General features: G+C 38.0%; 1 protein-coding gene across 1 annotated transcript in view; it reads right to left on the bottom strand.

The window, feature by feature from the left end:
- Positions 1-8,042: 8,042 nt before the first annotated feature.
- CLCA1 (chloride channel accessory 1) overlaps positions 8,043-13,364 on the bottom strand; it is a 30,968-nt gene continuing 25,646 nt past the window's right edge. Inside the window, exons 12-14 of the mRNA XM_045478144.1 lie at positions 12,166-12,336; positions 9,457-9,696; positions 8,043-8,594 (exon numbers count right to left, since the gene is read on the bottom strand). Coding sequence (XP_045334100.1) covers positions 8,206-8,594; positions 9,457-9,696; positions 12,166-12,336 — 800 coding nt within the window. The 3' untranslated portion in view covers positions 8,043-8,205. The remainder of the gene's footprint in view (positions 8,595-9,456; positions 9,697-12,165; positions 12,337-13,364) is intronic.

Here is a 13,364-nt window from a genome sequence, read left to right as displayed (position 1 = left end):
AATGCTTCTATGAACATCTTTGTTGGCAATTTTAGTTCTTTCCTCATGATATATATCTGGAGATAAACTGATGTTTCAAAGGGGTGAAGATATTTATGGCCCTTGGCGTTGCCAGTTGCTTTCTAGAAAGACAGTGCCCATTTATAGTTCATGAGGTGGTACATGAGAGTAAACACCTCATTGTACTTTATAAGCATTAACCTTTAAAGATATCTTTGTTAGTTTGAAAAGTACGAATAGTGCTCCATATATGCTTTTAATGTAGTAGTATGGATTTTGTGGTTACCAATCAATGGGATTGCTCATAGCACACAGAAAACTAGGGCTAGAAGATACCCTTATTCCCAGTTGAGGAAACTGAATGAACCAATCCATCCTAGTACTTAGGATCTTTGTTGTTCTTGGTTACCTTTGTCACAGCTTATTATTCAGAACTGCTAGTTCACTATCAGATATGCACGTTTGATACATGAGTTCCTACAAATATCCAGTGAAACAGAGAAACAGTTCAAAGTACTGGACAACTAGGTTATGTTATATTAGCAAATTTGATCCACATACTGTCCAGTGTTAAAACAGAATAACAAAACAAGCAAGCCAGGCAATGATCTCTGTACTTTAAGTTGTTAGCAAATTTGGTTGGCAGTCAATTCTAAGTTTTTTTAAATGTTTATTCATTTTTGAAAGACAGAGAGAGCACAAGCAGGGGTGGGGTGGAGAGAGAGGGGGACACAGAATCCGAAGCAGGCTCCAGGTTCTGAGCTGTGATTGACAGTCAATTTTAAAGTTAATAGTTATGTTGAGAACAGTTTCTTGTAACAGTTTTGTGAGTCTGCTGGGGTTTCCCCTTATTTCCTGGTTCCTGGATATGTTGTAAGTGTAGATAAGGAAGGTACGCAAAACATTGAATTAAATATAAAATGTTTCCTGTTTATGGAGCATTGGCTATAGGATCAAAAAGTTAGGTCTATAACGGGAACATTTAAAAATTATTTTCTGAAAAGTAAAATGCATGAAAAACTGGTTAATGTGTGGTTTTAGTTATGTCAGATAAACTAAAATGCTGTTAAAGTTCCTTGTACTATTATTCTAGGAATATTTACTCATCTTGTCTGGGTCAGTTGCTTTAGTTCCACCTGTCTTCAATAATATAGGGACAGATCTATGAAGAGAGAAAGATGATTCAAAGGAGTAGAACTGCCTGAGTTCTAAATGGTGACTTTGTCACTAACTAGCTGTGTGAACTTACTCAATTTGCTGGACCACTCTTTGCCTCTGCTTCCTCATTTATAAAATGTGGATAATAATATTACCAACCTCGTAAAGTTTCTGTGAAGAAAAATGAGATAATAGAGCAGAAGGTCTTAGAGCAGTATCTGGCACATAGTAAGTGCTAAATAAATGTTTGCTATCCTCATTATTACTATAAATAATAAGTATTCTTGCTTTTTTGTGTATTCTAATTATTACTAGAAGGAAAGTCACTTGCTTCCTCTCTCTTCATCAAGCTAATGTTTTATGCTTAGCAATAGTGTAATTGCAACTATGTTGCTGAAGCCAGCCTGCCAATGAATCAGCCTGGAAGTTCTTGGCTATGGGGAAAAGAACTCTGTGAAAATATGAGGCTTGTACAGTGTTGATCCAGTTCACACAACTAAGCTTCTGTTTCATGAGGAACTATGGTAAACTGATTAAAGAGGTTGGTCTCTAGATTTCAACTAACTCTGCTTAAATACTACTTAAGTCCCTTATCAGTTGTTGCAGGAAACTTACTTAATTCTGAGCCTTAGTTGCCCATCTATATAGCCTTTTGATATGACATTTCTTCCCTTTAGAGGACCCTGCTCTGGCTCTTTGATGGCTGTGTCTCTCTCAGGTCTGGCATCACAGGCAAGATCTGTGTAGTCACATATCAGGGCCCTCTACTCAGAAAGGTCCTGTGCTTGGTTTAATGCTTTGCTGTAGTTGTCTTGAAATCCTTATTAATTTTGTCTTTGAGCTTATGTTTTGTAAGTGAAATCTGCTGGGACAATGGTTCATGCATTTAAGTAGAGGAAATACATGCACTATGCGTATCCAACATTCCTTGCCACCCAATTTGCATAAAGCACTCACGATGTCTCCTAAGCATAGAACTTGGCTGGACCCACAATGCGTTGGAGTTCAGTGAGACTCAAAGTGAATACCAGGTGAGCATGTTACATCTGCAATTGAGTAGGTGGTGCCCTGACAGTCCTGAGAGTCTGTACTTTCAGTTCAACCCAGAACTTTTCTTTGAACACAGAAAGAAGGCAATGATATTCTAAGAAACATAAACAACCAAGAAATTGCATTGTATTTTTTTCTTATTCTTGTTACTTCCCTTTATTAGCCAACTACTTATGTTGAAAATGGTGAGATAGAAGGAAAGGGAAAAATAGGGTAACCGTAGTTCCTTTTTCTTTTTGTCCTGCTTACTCACAGGTAAGCGAAAGGTGGAGAACATATATATAACAAGATGTGAAATAAAAACTGACTTGAGTCAGTTTTGTTCAGTGTTTTCACTGTCCTGGCAAGAATGAAATATACATGCATGTACAGGCTACAAAATATAAATTGTGTGTTCCACATACAAGTTAAGTGTTCTTACATTTGCATTTAGACCTCGCATTGTACAATATGAAAATGAATAGTAAAATTCATATATGTACTTTCAAATAGTGGTTTATCTTTATTTGGAATAACTTTAAATAACAAAAATATCACAGAAAGCTGAGAAAGACTATGGAAGAAAGGAAAAAGCTTTATATTTTAGGAACTTTTTAAAAATTTATTTATTTATTTTGAGAGAGCGTGTGCATTCACATGTATGCACAGAGCAGAGAGAAAGAAAGAGAGAGAGAATCCCAAGCAGGCTCCACACTGACAGCATGGGCTGATGTGGAGGTTGACCTCACAAACTGGGAGATCATGGCCTAAGCCAAAATAAAAAATTGGGCGCTTAAGTGACTGAGCCACCCAGGTGCCCCTTAGTAGCTTTAATAACATTATTTTTTACTGCTGCTTGAACAAGGGGTATTGCATTTTCATGTTGCACTGAGTCCCCATAATTATGAAACTGGCCTGTCCTCTTTTTCTGGGGTAAAGAGTCCAGAGGGCCAAGGAATTATACCCATCCAGTGAATGACCCCTCCTTCCCCACTTCTAAAACATGCTACTCATGCCTGAAACCTGAAATTCTCTGATTAGTTAATGGCCCTCCTTTCATGGTCTTTATGGCCCAGAACTGACTTGAGTGTAAGGATCAGTTCTCCCTAGGGCAGAGATTGCATCAAAGGTGTGTGCACTTCCAGGCTAAAGAGACGGATAAAGAGCAGCTATTGATATTGTACATGGGCTTAAAGAGGCCATACCCGTGAATGTGAGGTCCCTCAGGGTGAGGACTGGAGTTGGGAAGAGTAGGAAGAAAAAGGATTGCTTCATGGCCCATCTGTTCCTGGGCTGCCATGTTCCAGGATGACATTGTGAGGGTCCAGGAATGTTAACTCTGAATCTGGGTTTTGAAGTCGTTATGACGGTATATTTGTGAAGATAGGGGATAAACACAGTTTTTTATAGCTTGTTAGCCCGATTTGAAATATTTGCATATTTAGACATATTTTAGGTGGGTCATCAGTTTGTACTTAATATTAGGTCAGGACCTGGATGTGAATATGCAAAGCACTTAGTGCCTGACACTTAGTAAAATCCTAATAAATTATGGTTGTTATCAATATTAGGTAATATACCAAATGACGATGGTGATAATGTAATGCCTTCCTCTTCTTGGCCAAGTCCTTGAAACCCTATCACCTCTCCCTCCATCAGCACTTCTTCCTCACCCCCTCAGTGGGGGTGATGGTGGTAATGCTAGTACTCTGCTTTCCAACCCCCAAATACTAAATGAAGCCTTCCTCTAAGTAGCCTGATTGTCTGACTCCTCAAAGTATTGCTCTGGGTCCCATAGCTATGCCCTATGAGTAGGACTAACTACAGTCCTGTGCCCGCTGGAATCACGCATGAGCTTGTTATGGCCGCTAACAGTATAGATTGTGCTATACATTCTGCAGCTCTTCACGTGTATTTTGGTTTTTTCTTTTTCTAATGGATTTGAAATTATTTTTGAAATTTAGGAAAAACTTATCTCTAGTAATAATTGAATAGGCTAAGAAGATCGATTTAACATTTTTCCCTTTTCATATTGAACACCAAGAACTGGGTTAAATAGATTTTCTTAATTACAATAACTATGTTTTGCTTAGGCTTTCTAATTCAGTGAATTTCCTGTCCTCATTATTTGGTTCTTACCTGGATTTTCATCTTTGACTATTTTGGTGAAATTTTACCATAAGCTTCCTTGAACACTGTTTTATAGATTTGTCTTCTCTTTCTTAGTTTTAATCAATCCCTCAATGTTGAAAATGCTTGGACAGCATGTTCTTTGGAAAGGTTTTGGCATTTGCTCAAAAGTCTGAAGCCTTGTAGAATTATTTGAGAGCATGTAGAATTAATTCACTGAGGTCACACGTCAGGTAGTTTTTTTTAAGTATAATTTTAAAAACATAGTGCTTATATTCTCGTCCTTATTCTTTTGCTGATCTTGATATCACCAAGTAATTCATTGAGTAAATGAAAAGAATTTGATCCCCAGAGTCACTCCAGATTGCGTGTGGCAGTAGAGTTTGCCCAACATGAAAGATGTAATAATACTTGTAGAAATGGAAGTTTGATTAGGATTATTATGCTTATCTTTCTCTTGGTTTTCCCTCCTTATTTTATGCTTCTAGCCAGACATTAGGAAAGTAGAAGTATCACTTCCTTTGGCAGATACCACACCACATGTGGACTGGCTACCACATCATGGGTTCTTAAAATAGATGCTTCCCCCACCCCCATAGCAACTACCTATTGTGCATTGTTAATTTCCCACTTGAATGTTTATTGCCAGCTGCCTATAAACTCCTTGAGAGCAGAAACCCCACCTGGTTTGTTCACTGGTTGTATCCTTGGCATTTAATGCAGTGCTTGGGACATAATGTAGATACTTAAAAAAATATTTGTTGAATGGGTAAATGAATGCCTCAAGCACACAGACAGTATGTTTAATGCAAAGCTAGAGATTTTCCAGGCAGGTGTGATAACAAGATAAGTAGAAGTAGATGAGGGAATTGAAGGGGTTGTCAAGGAAGGACTTGAAGTGACACACCATATAGGGGCTGTACAGCAAAGGAGATAATGGGCTGGGTAAAAAGAGGCAATCAAGTAATGAGAGAATATCATGAAATTGCAGAGACAGTTTAGGAGGATAGGAAGTGAGGAAGAGGGTTAAGAGCTTGTCCCAGAATAGGCTATTGTATTTTAAGATTTCATAGGTGGGGTTGTTCTATGCAATTATTAGGTCCAGATTGGACCTTAGAAGTATTAGGTCACACCACATGGAATTGCCAATCATTTTTTAATTTATAAAAAGGCACTTTCATGATTCAGACTAACAATTTGTTAAAGTTTAGTGGAGATCAGGTGAAGATCAAGGAATTTTGAGGTTAAGATATTGATTGACTCATTCATATAGATTATGATATCAGGCAGAGAGATTTTAGGAGGCAAGGGGAAGAAAGATTGTTACCCAGGCACCTGTCTTGGGATTGGTAGGTGACAGTGAAGGAACAGAAATGGATGAAGGCTTTAAAAAACAAAAACAAAAACATGAGACCAGAGGAGAAATGGCCTAGTTTGGAAGTTGCAAAGGGAGCTTAGAGAATACTTCTCCCCACCCATCCCTGGTTCTTGGGTACTGGGAGAAGTCTCTTCTAGAAGAAAGGGAGTCTTCCAAGAAGAGTTCAAGCTCAGTTAAGTAACAAAGGCGGAGAAAGCATTCACAAAGGAAGCAGAATGAAGCTGTGGCTCTACATGAAAAAAAATCTATGTAGGACACAGGCCTTTATTTGAAAGTTCTATGTTACCAGTGTCTTGGATATATTCACCAGATTTACCCACTCACTTAAGTGGCCTAGGAGAAACTAAAAAAAACTAAGGTCATTTTGGGGTAATGATGGCATAAGGCAAAATTTTGGTACATTTTACCACATAAGACTCCAGATCTATTTTGCAACAAGCTTCCCTACATTCCCAGAGTACATAAGCATGTTTTCCTTTGCTCTTCTCTACTTTCTGCCTTATTTACATGCTGGCATTTACCTCCTTTCTCTTAAGTAACATTATATATCCCTATGAATTTCCCTTCTATATTCCATAGTCTATTCCATTGAGTTTGTCCAAATGGGAAATTAAAATCTCAGTGAGTGACTTAGACATTTTCCAAGCTAAACCCTTGGTAGCCATGTTCCATGAGGCTGCGTTGAAGACTTCAGACCCACTTTCCCACATGGGGCAGGTGAGTGGCCCTCTGGTCAGGCACGTGTCCCAGTTTGGTTTTATAACTGTTCAAAGAAACCTTCGAATTGACCTTCTGTCCGTTTGCTTGGCAGAGTACCTGAAAGTGCCCTTAATCAACAGTACTGAACTTTAGGACATTGGTGTGCTTCTAGCCTCAGAAAGCTCTGCCATTCAATTACTATAACAAATTTGCATATAAGAACAATTTGGCATAGAAAATGGCCTAAAGGACATACAATCCATGTCTCCGAAATTTATCTTTGGAGCAAACTCAAGAGCTACTTGCTAGATTTGGGTTGTTTGGGTCAATGTAGAGTTGTCTTTCCTAAACAATGCTGGGGTATCACTCTATTGTAACACCACAGTGAAGTGTGATCACAGTGCAGGATGTTGTGACCAACACTATATTAAACTTGTTGCAATTATTATATGGATGCTGCTGAGGGCGCAGCCCTTAATATCACGGTACCCTAATTTATTAAGCATCCATTGATGAAACTCCACATGGCTCCTCCTGAGCCTCTGGTGTGTTTTCCATTGTAGACTCTGTTAATTTTGTTACTCTGCAGGGTTCCTTTGTTCTGCCTGCTTGGAGGTTCAAAATGAAATGTGTGATCTGATTGTATCGATTGTATAGACTGTTATATTAGGCGTTGGATGTACTGAACCTTCCACTTGTTTTTATTATATACTTATTCCACTTCATTTAAAAATTTTCTTAATCTCTCTAATATGTGTATTGAATGTGTCTCTGAAGTGCCTGAAATCCTATTTTGAAAGGAGGAAGATCTGTATAGCAATAAATTTGGGGCCTTCAGTCAGAGAGCCACCCATATCTTGAACTCGTCATGCTAATGAACTGAGAACTTGAAATACCTTTTACAAGGATACTTCCCCTTGAAGGCCCTGGAATTTGTGATTAGTTGTGTGGAGGCTGCCATACTGCTAAGTTTATTTGGCTCCTTTTCCTTTTCCTCTCCTTTTCCTTTCATCTGTCATAACTTTCCCGACTTTATTCAGTTCTTCACATGGTCCTCAAAGTCCGTCTTCTGAAGCGTAGCTCTGATGATATCTGCCTCTTCATTAAAAAAAAATCCTCAGATATTTTTTATTGCTTACAGGAAAGAGGCCAAATCTTACTCATTTGTTTGTACTCAGGACTTAGAATGGGCCTAGAATATAATAGGCAGCTGATGAACATTTGTTGAATGAATTATATTACATAAGATAATGCATATAAGCCATTAGTAGAGCATTTGGTACAAAGCATACACAGTATAATTCATTTCTCAATCACTTTCCCTTCATATCAGGCTTGAACCCACTTTTCCCACTTCATGTCCCACAGCTGTGGCTTTAAGCATCACTAACTTGTAATTTCATGCACATAACATACATATCTATGCCTGTGGAGATTTCATAATTCTACTATTTCTTTCTACAATGCAATCTCTTCTTGAAATGCATCCTTGCCAAAATTTAGGGAAAAGAATACACATTCCTGGTAATGTTGGTACTAACCTAGTTGGCCATTTCTGGCATCTTTCACATGAAATTACATGTTCTTCTTAATTGGAAAAGCTCCTTAAAATGAACTAAAACATACTTTCATTAATAAATGCCTGAGCAATGATAAAACTTTTGGATTTGAATGGATAGTTTTTATTCATGCATAGCCAGTTGTTTAACATTTTATTTCATTATGTCGCCCTCTACAGGAAAGTTTAAAATACATTTTGGAAAATTTTATAATCAAAGAAAGGATGGATGATTTATTCATTTCATGAAAACTCAGCCCAAGGCTACTGACAGCTGCAATTCTCCTAGCCACTTCCACATAATTTTTAAAATGTGAAGGCCGGGAATGGTGCTGTTGACATTAATTTCAGGACAAGGAAGAGAAGGACTAGGTATCTCTGGAGGAATCTCGGGGGGGATAAACAAAGACACTCGTGCAATGTTAGAGATTTCTGACTTCAGGTTGGCCTTATCAACAGCCTGAACAGCAATGAAGAGATCTGTGCCATTTTCAAAAGTGATGTTTTCTGGTGTAAACACAAAGACTTCCTCAGAGTTGGCCTCCTTCGGGATGAGATCAGATGTGTTCACTTGAATAGAATCATTGAACTTGTCTCTCAGATCAAGAATATTTGCACTTATTCTAATGATATACTTGTGAGCTGAAAAGAAAAAAAAAAGTTTGTGGCATGTGATTCTCAAGTTGTAAAGAAGTTTAAAAGTCTATTAGAAACTATATCACCATCCCCTATGTTCCAATGAATAAATGTAATTGATGGTCCATATTTATAAGTATTGGTATACTTTTTACATTCTCGTTTGTGTATCTTGACAGAGTGATAAATATAAAACTGGATCAGGCATGACCCAAAGCCTTGGTCCGTATTTCTGTGCATGCTGCATGCACCTGACTGAGAAAGGAAGTTTTAAAATTACTGCTTATTGCTTTATTACTTATAGAGGAGATTTTGGTAGTGGTGGTTCTCAAATTTTAATGTGCATACAGAACACCCAGGGATCTTAAAATGCAGATTATGGCTCAGTAGGTCTGGTTGGGAACTGGGGTTCTACATTTCTAACAAGATTCATGTGATGCCCATGCTGCAATCCAAAGACTACATGGTGCAGCAAAAATCTAGTAGGTTTCTTCCAAAGGCCAGTTCTGCTCCTTAGTAATCTATGCTCCACTCCCAATCCTTTCCAGGAGTTGTTTCTAAAAATGGGGTTTATTAAAGGACAGCTTGGCAATATTTCAAAAACAAAACAAAACAAAAAACAAAAAACAAAACCCTAAGGATTGCCTGTTACTGGTTGAAGCCTCTTAAAACTTAAAGTACGCCAGTTTTTCGGGTTCCAAACCTCTCATATTTAAAAATCCTAACCTTTCATTTCAGAGGACATTCAAGAGTCCTCTTGCCTTCTGCCTTCCACATGCATCACAACACACCCGCCTGCCTCACCTTCTTTTGCACCCCTGCGTGGCTGCTAAACTCCTTTACAGGGTGCACACCACATTCTGCTTACCTCTTCCATGATCATAATCGTCTCCAGGAGCTGTCCAAGTCAGATTAATAAATTTGTACCCGTGGATTTTTGCCTTAAGGTCAGTGATTTGGCAAGGTGGGAAGAGATCAGGTATGGGAGCCTGTGGGACACCAGAGGCCACAAATGAACCTCCTGAGGATGTTCTGCTGAAACACACTTGCTTGCTTTGAGGATCGTCCTTATTAATTTCCGGTCTGGGTGGATTCCAGTTTACTTCACCTGTATTATATTACATTACATTATATTACATTATGTTATGTTATGTTATGTTACATTACATTGTAAGCATTGTATGACTACACTTTCTTCTCTTTGGTTATCAGAATGCCCTCTTCCTACTGTCCCCTTTGCCTTGTTTCCTCCCATACACAAAACTAATTTTAACTATTTGGTATAAAGATCCCAAATCAGGTTGTATCTGGGGAAAAAAAAACAGAGAATCAGACATTTTCAGGAATAACAATTCTCATAATTTATTTTCATGACATTTGTCCTGGAATTGTTTCTCTTCCTATCTCTTTGTTTATCCTGATTTTACTCTTCCTCAGTCAGTTTAAATCCTACCTCTGTTTTAAGATTTTAAGAAATCTCTTGCACCTAGGTAATACTGTTGGTTTAATTATTTTTCCTATTTATTTGGTAATCATCTGGACCATCAAGAATTGCCTTGATTATTTCTTCTATACATTTTTCTCTTCTCCATGTTCATGTTTTATCTTCCTTATTAGATTGCAGATTCTCATGAACTGTTTTATGTTGGGGTTCTAAAATGTTATGCTTTTGGAAGACTTCTTATCTTCTCATTGAATGCATGGGAACTTAGTGCCTGAAGCAATCGCGATTTTTCTCACATTGTTGTTGAAAGGTTATATAAAAGTAATCCTGGAATTCAACAAATACCCCGGCCTGCTCAGTCATTAGGGTTCTCAGACTGTCTTTTCAATAAAAATATTCCATAATACCCTAACATGGCATTCGTCAGAATTTACTCTCTTATAAACTCTACTTCCTTAGCCCTTATAATTTTTGTCTGTAGAGACAGATTGATCTTCATACCCATCAATCTGGTCTTGGGCAAAGATGAAGTGGATACGATAGCAAGTTCAGAGTTAGTATTCAATTTAACAATAGAGACTATCTCTCTTGGTATTAAGATTCATCAAAGGATAGAGGGAAAAACACTGACTTTCCAATGCCAATCCAGGTCCTGTCACAGTTAGTTCTATCACAGTTAGACCAATAGTCTCTCTAGCCTCTGTTTCTCCATCTATAGAATGGGATAATTAGGAGAAAATAATATCCTAATGTGAGTAAAACACTGAGCATGAGGCTAGATATAGCCACCACACCAATCTCCCCTTGCCTTCTTCCCCTAACTCAGACGAACAAATGAAAATAAACTCAGGTGAAATATATAAAAGAGCTTTGGAAGCAACAGTGTCTTTTAAAGTGTTTTTTTTTTTCTTTTCTGTGATCGCCTTTGCATCAGATACCACATGTCCTAGAATCCTCCTTTTACTGAGCACACACCCAACCAAGTAAAAAGGACAGTGGGAAGCTACTTGGAGGAGCTGTTCTTATAATACACCAGCACCAACACACTCTGCCCAAGACAGAGTAGAAATTGATGGAAAGCAGGTCCTGGAACCCATGAGGACTAGTCTTGGTCCCAGTTCCAGCTCTAGTCTAGAGGATGTGTTTATTACCAAAGATGGTATAGGAATGTCTGTTTCTTGGTACATAATTTCCCTGCACGCTTGCATATGGGCTCTGTGTGCTGGTTGGTTTTAGATTCATCTACTCGTCTCCCTGGTCTGAGCAAGAGAAAGGAGACAGTGGACTTGCGATACTGATATATATAATAAGCCCTAAATTTCCTTATTCTATGGAAATGCCAATATCAGTGGAAAGAGCTTCATTACAAAATATTTAAAAATGGGGCGCCTGGGTGGCTTAGTCGGTTGAGCATCCCACTTCAGCTTAGGTCATGATCTCAGGGTTTGTGAATTCGAACCCTGCGTCAAGCTCTGTGCTAACAGCTCAGAGCCTGGACCCTGCTTCGGATACTGTGTCTCCTCCTCTCTCTGCCCCTCCCATGCTCATGCTCTGTCTCTGTCTCTTAATAATAAATAAATGTTAAAAAAATTAAAAAACAAATGTTTTAAAATTTATTAAAAATAATAGCAAACATTTATTGAACATTACTATTTACCAGCAACAGCTTATTAGATGTATTTCCTTGTTTGTTCCTCACAGCCACCATATGAGGTGGTTACCATTATTATTCCTATTTTACAAGTGAGGAAAATGAAGCACAAAATACTTTATTTGCTAGAGGGCTATAATATGAACCCAGGCAGTTGAAAGCTACTTTCAATCTATTGGTTTTCAAGTGGAGGTTATTTTGCCTCTTAGAGGACAGTGGATGATGTCTGGAGACATTTTTGATTGTCATGACTGTGGGGGTTGCTTCTGATAACTAGTGAGTAGAGGGCAGAAATGCTAGTAAACATCCTGCAATGCAAATGACAGCCCTCACAACAAAGAATTATGTATCCCAAAATGTCAGTAGTTTTAATACTGAGAAACCCTGAAATTAAATTACACCATTCTCCTCACAGGCTTAATGGTTTTCTCTTGATCTCAAGCCTTTTACTCAAGTCAGATGTGTTATTACAAACTTCTTACCATTCTCAATCCAGCCAGGTATGTACATGGCTCCATTCTGCTGGGGTATCAACCTCTGACTGGCTGCGTTTATTCCTCCAAGAGCCCACACTTTCACACTGTATCTACCATTTGCATTGTAAGCTGTAAAATACCTTGAATAGACGCCATCATCCTTAGTAGCATCAGCACCTTGACAGGGAAATGAAGGAATTAATGAATATCCTAAAGGCAGCTGGGCATTTGTATATTTCCAACTTATATGAAGGTTAAAATTTTTCAAAGCAAGGATAATGTCACACTATCTCCAAGAGAGTTTAGGATTTGATTGTGTTAAGAATGAGATCTACTTTTTCTTTTCGTGTGTGTGTGTGTGTGTGTGTGTGTAGCTTTATGTGTGTATATTTTGTCTTCCTGAATTGTTATCTTTCTTTTTGAAATCTGACATCATGCCCCGTGTCTCTGCTACATCCAACATAGCACAAGGTAACTATTCAATAAGTATCTTTTGAACTGAATTGAATTGCTGTACATTACTGGGGAGAAAAAAATGTTATATGATTATTTTTTTTAATTCATGACTTCTCACTAGGGTAGATTTAGGTAGGCAATTCATTTACAGAATTTGTTCTAGTAAGATTACTTGTGTCATAGTAATGTTCCTTCTAAAAAGAAATGTAGAATTCTCTTTCTCTCACTCTCTGTATTAGATTCTTTAAAAAATAATGGACAATAATTTCACTTTGGGGGCAAGCTAATACAGCGTCTACATACACAGAGAAGTAACATATGACTGCATTTGAATTTATATCTGCTGTTTTCTAAATACGAAAGCCTCAGTTTCTTCATCTGTAATGTATGGTTTATATCTCAAAAGTGTGTGATGAAGATAAAAATGAAGATAACGTAAGATAGTTACTACTTTTCCTCCTTCCCTTTTAGGGAGTGTGGAATATCCTCTGACAACTCCTTAGAGTCTCTGAGTTTATTGAGCTTAAGCCACTAATGTGTTTGGCCTTTGTGAAAGCAAAAGGTAGGCCTGTCTTCATGTTTTCCAACATTTTAAAATATAGGAATTGTGGGGAAGCAGAGAGCTCTCCCAACCAGACCCCCAGTAGTGGACTCCCCGCTTCTAACTATCCTCATCAGACCATGCCCTCTTTCTGTTTTCTTGGTTGCTTTTTAGAAAAGAAAGATGTATTTTCCAATTTTTTGAATGG

Source organism: Leopardus geoffroyi, chromosome C1 (genome assembly GCF_018350155.1).
Source record: "Leopardus geoffroyi isolate Oge1 chromosome C1, O.geoffroyi_Oge1_pat1.0, whole genome shotgun sequence".
NCBI classification, from domain to species: Eukaryota; Metazoa; Chordata; class Mammalia; order Carnivora; family Felidae; genus Leopardus; species Leopardus geoffroyi.
The sequence above is the reverse complement of the archived record's forward strand: the minus strand, read 5'-3'. Positions and strand labels throughout refer to the sequence as shown.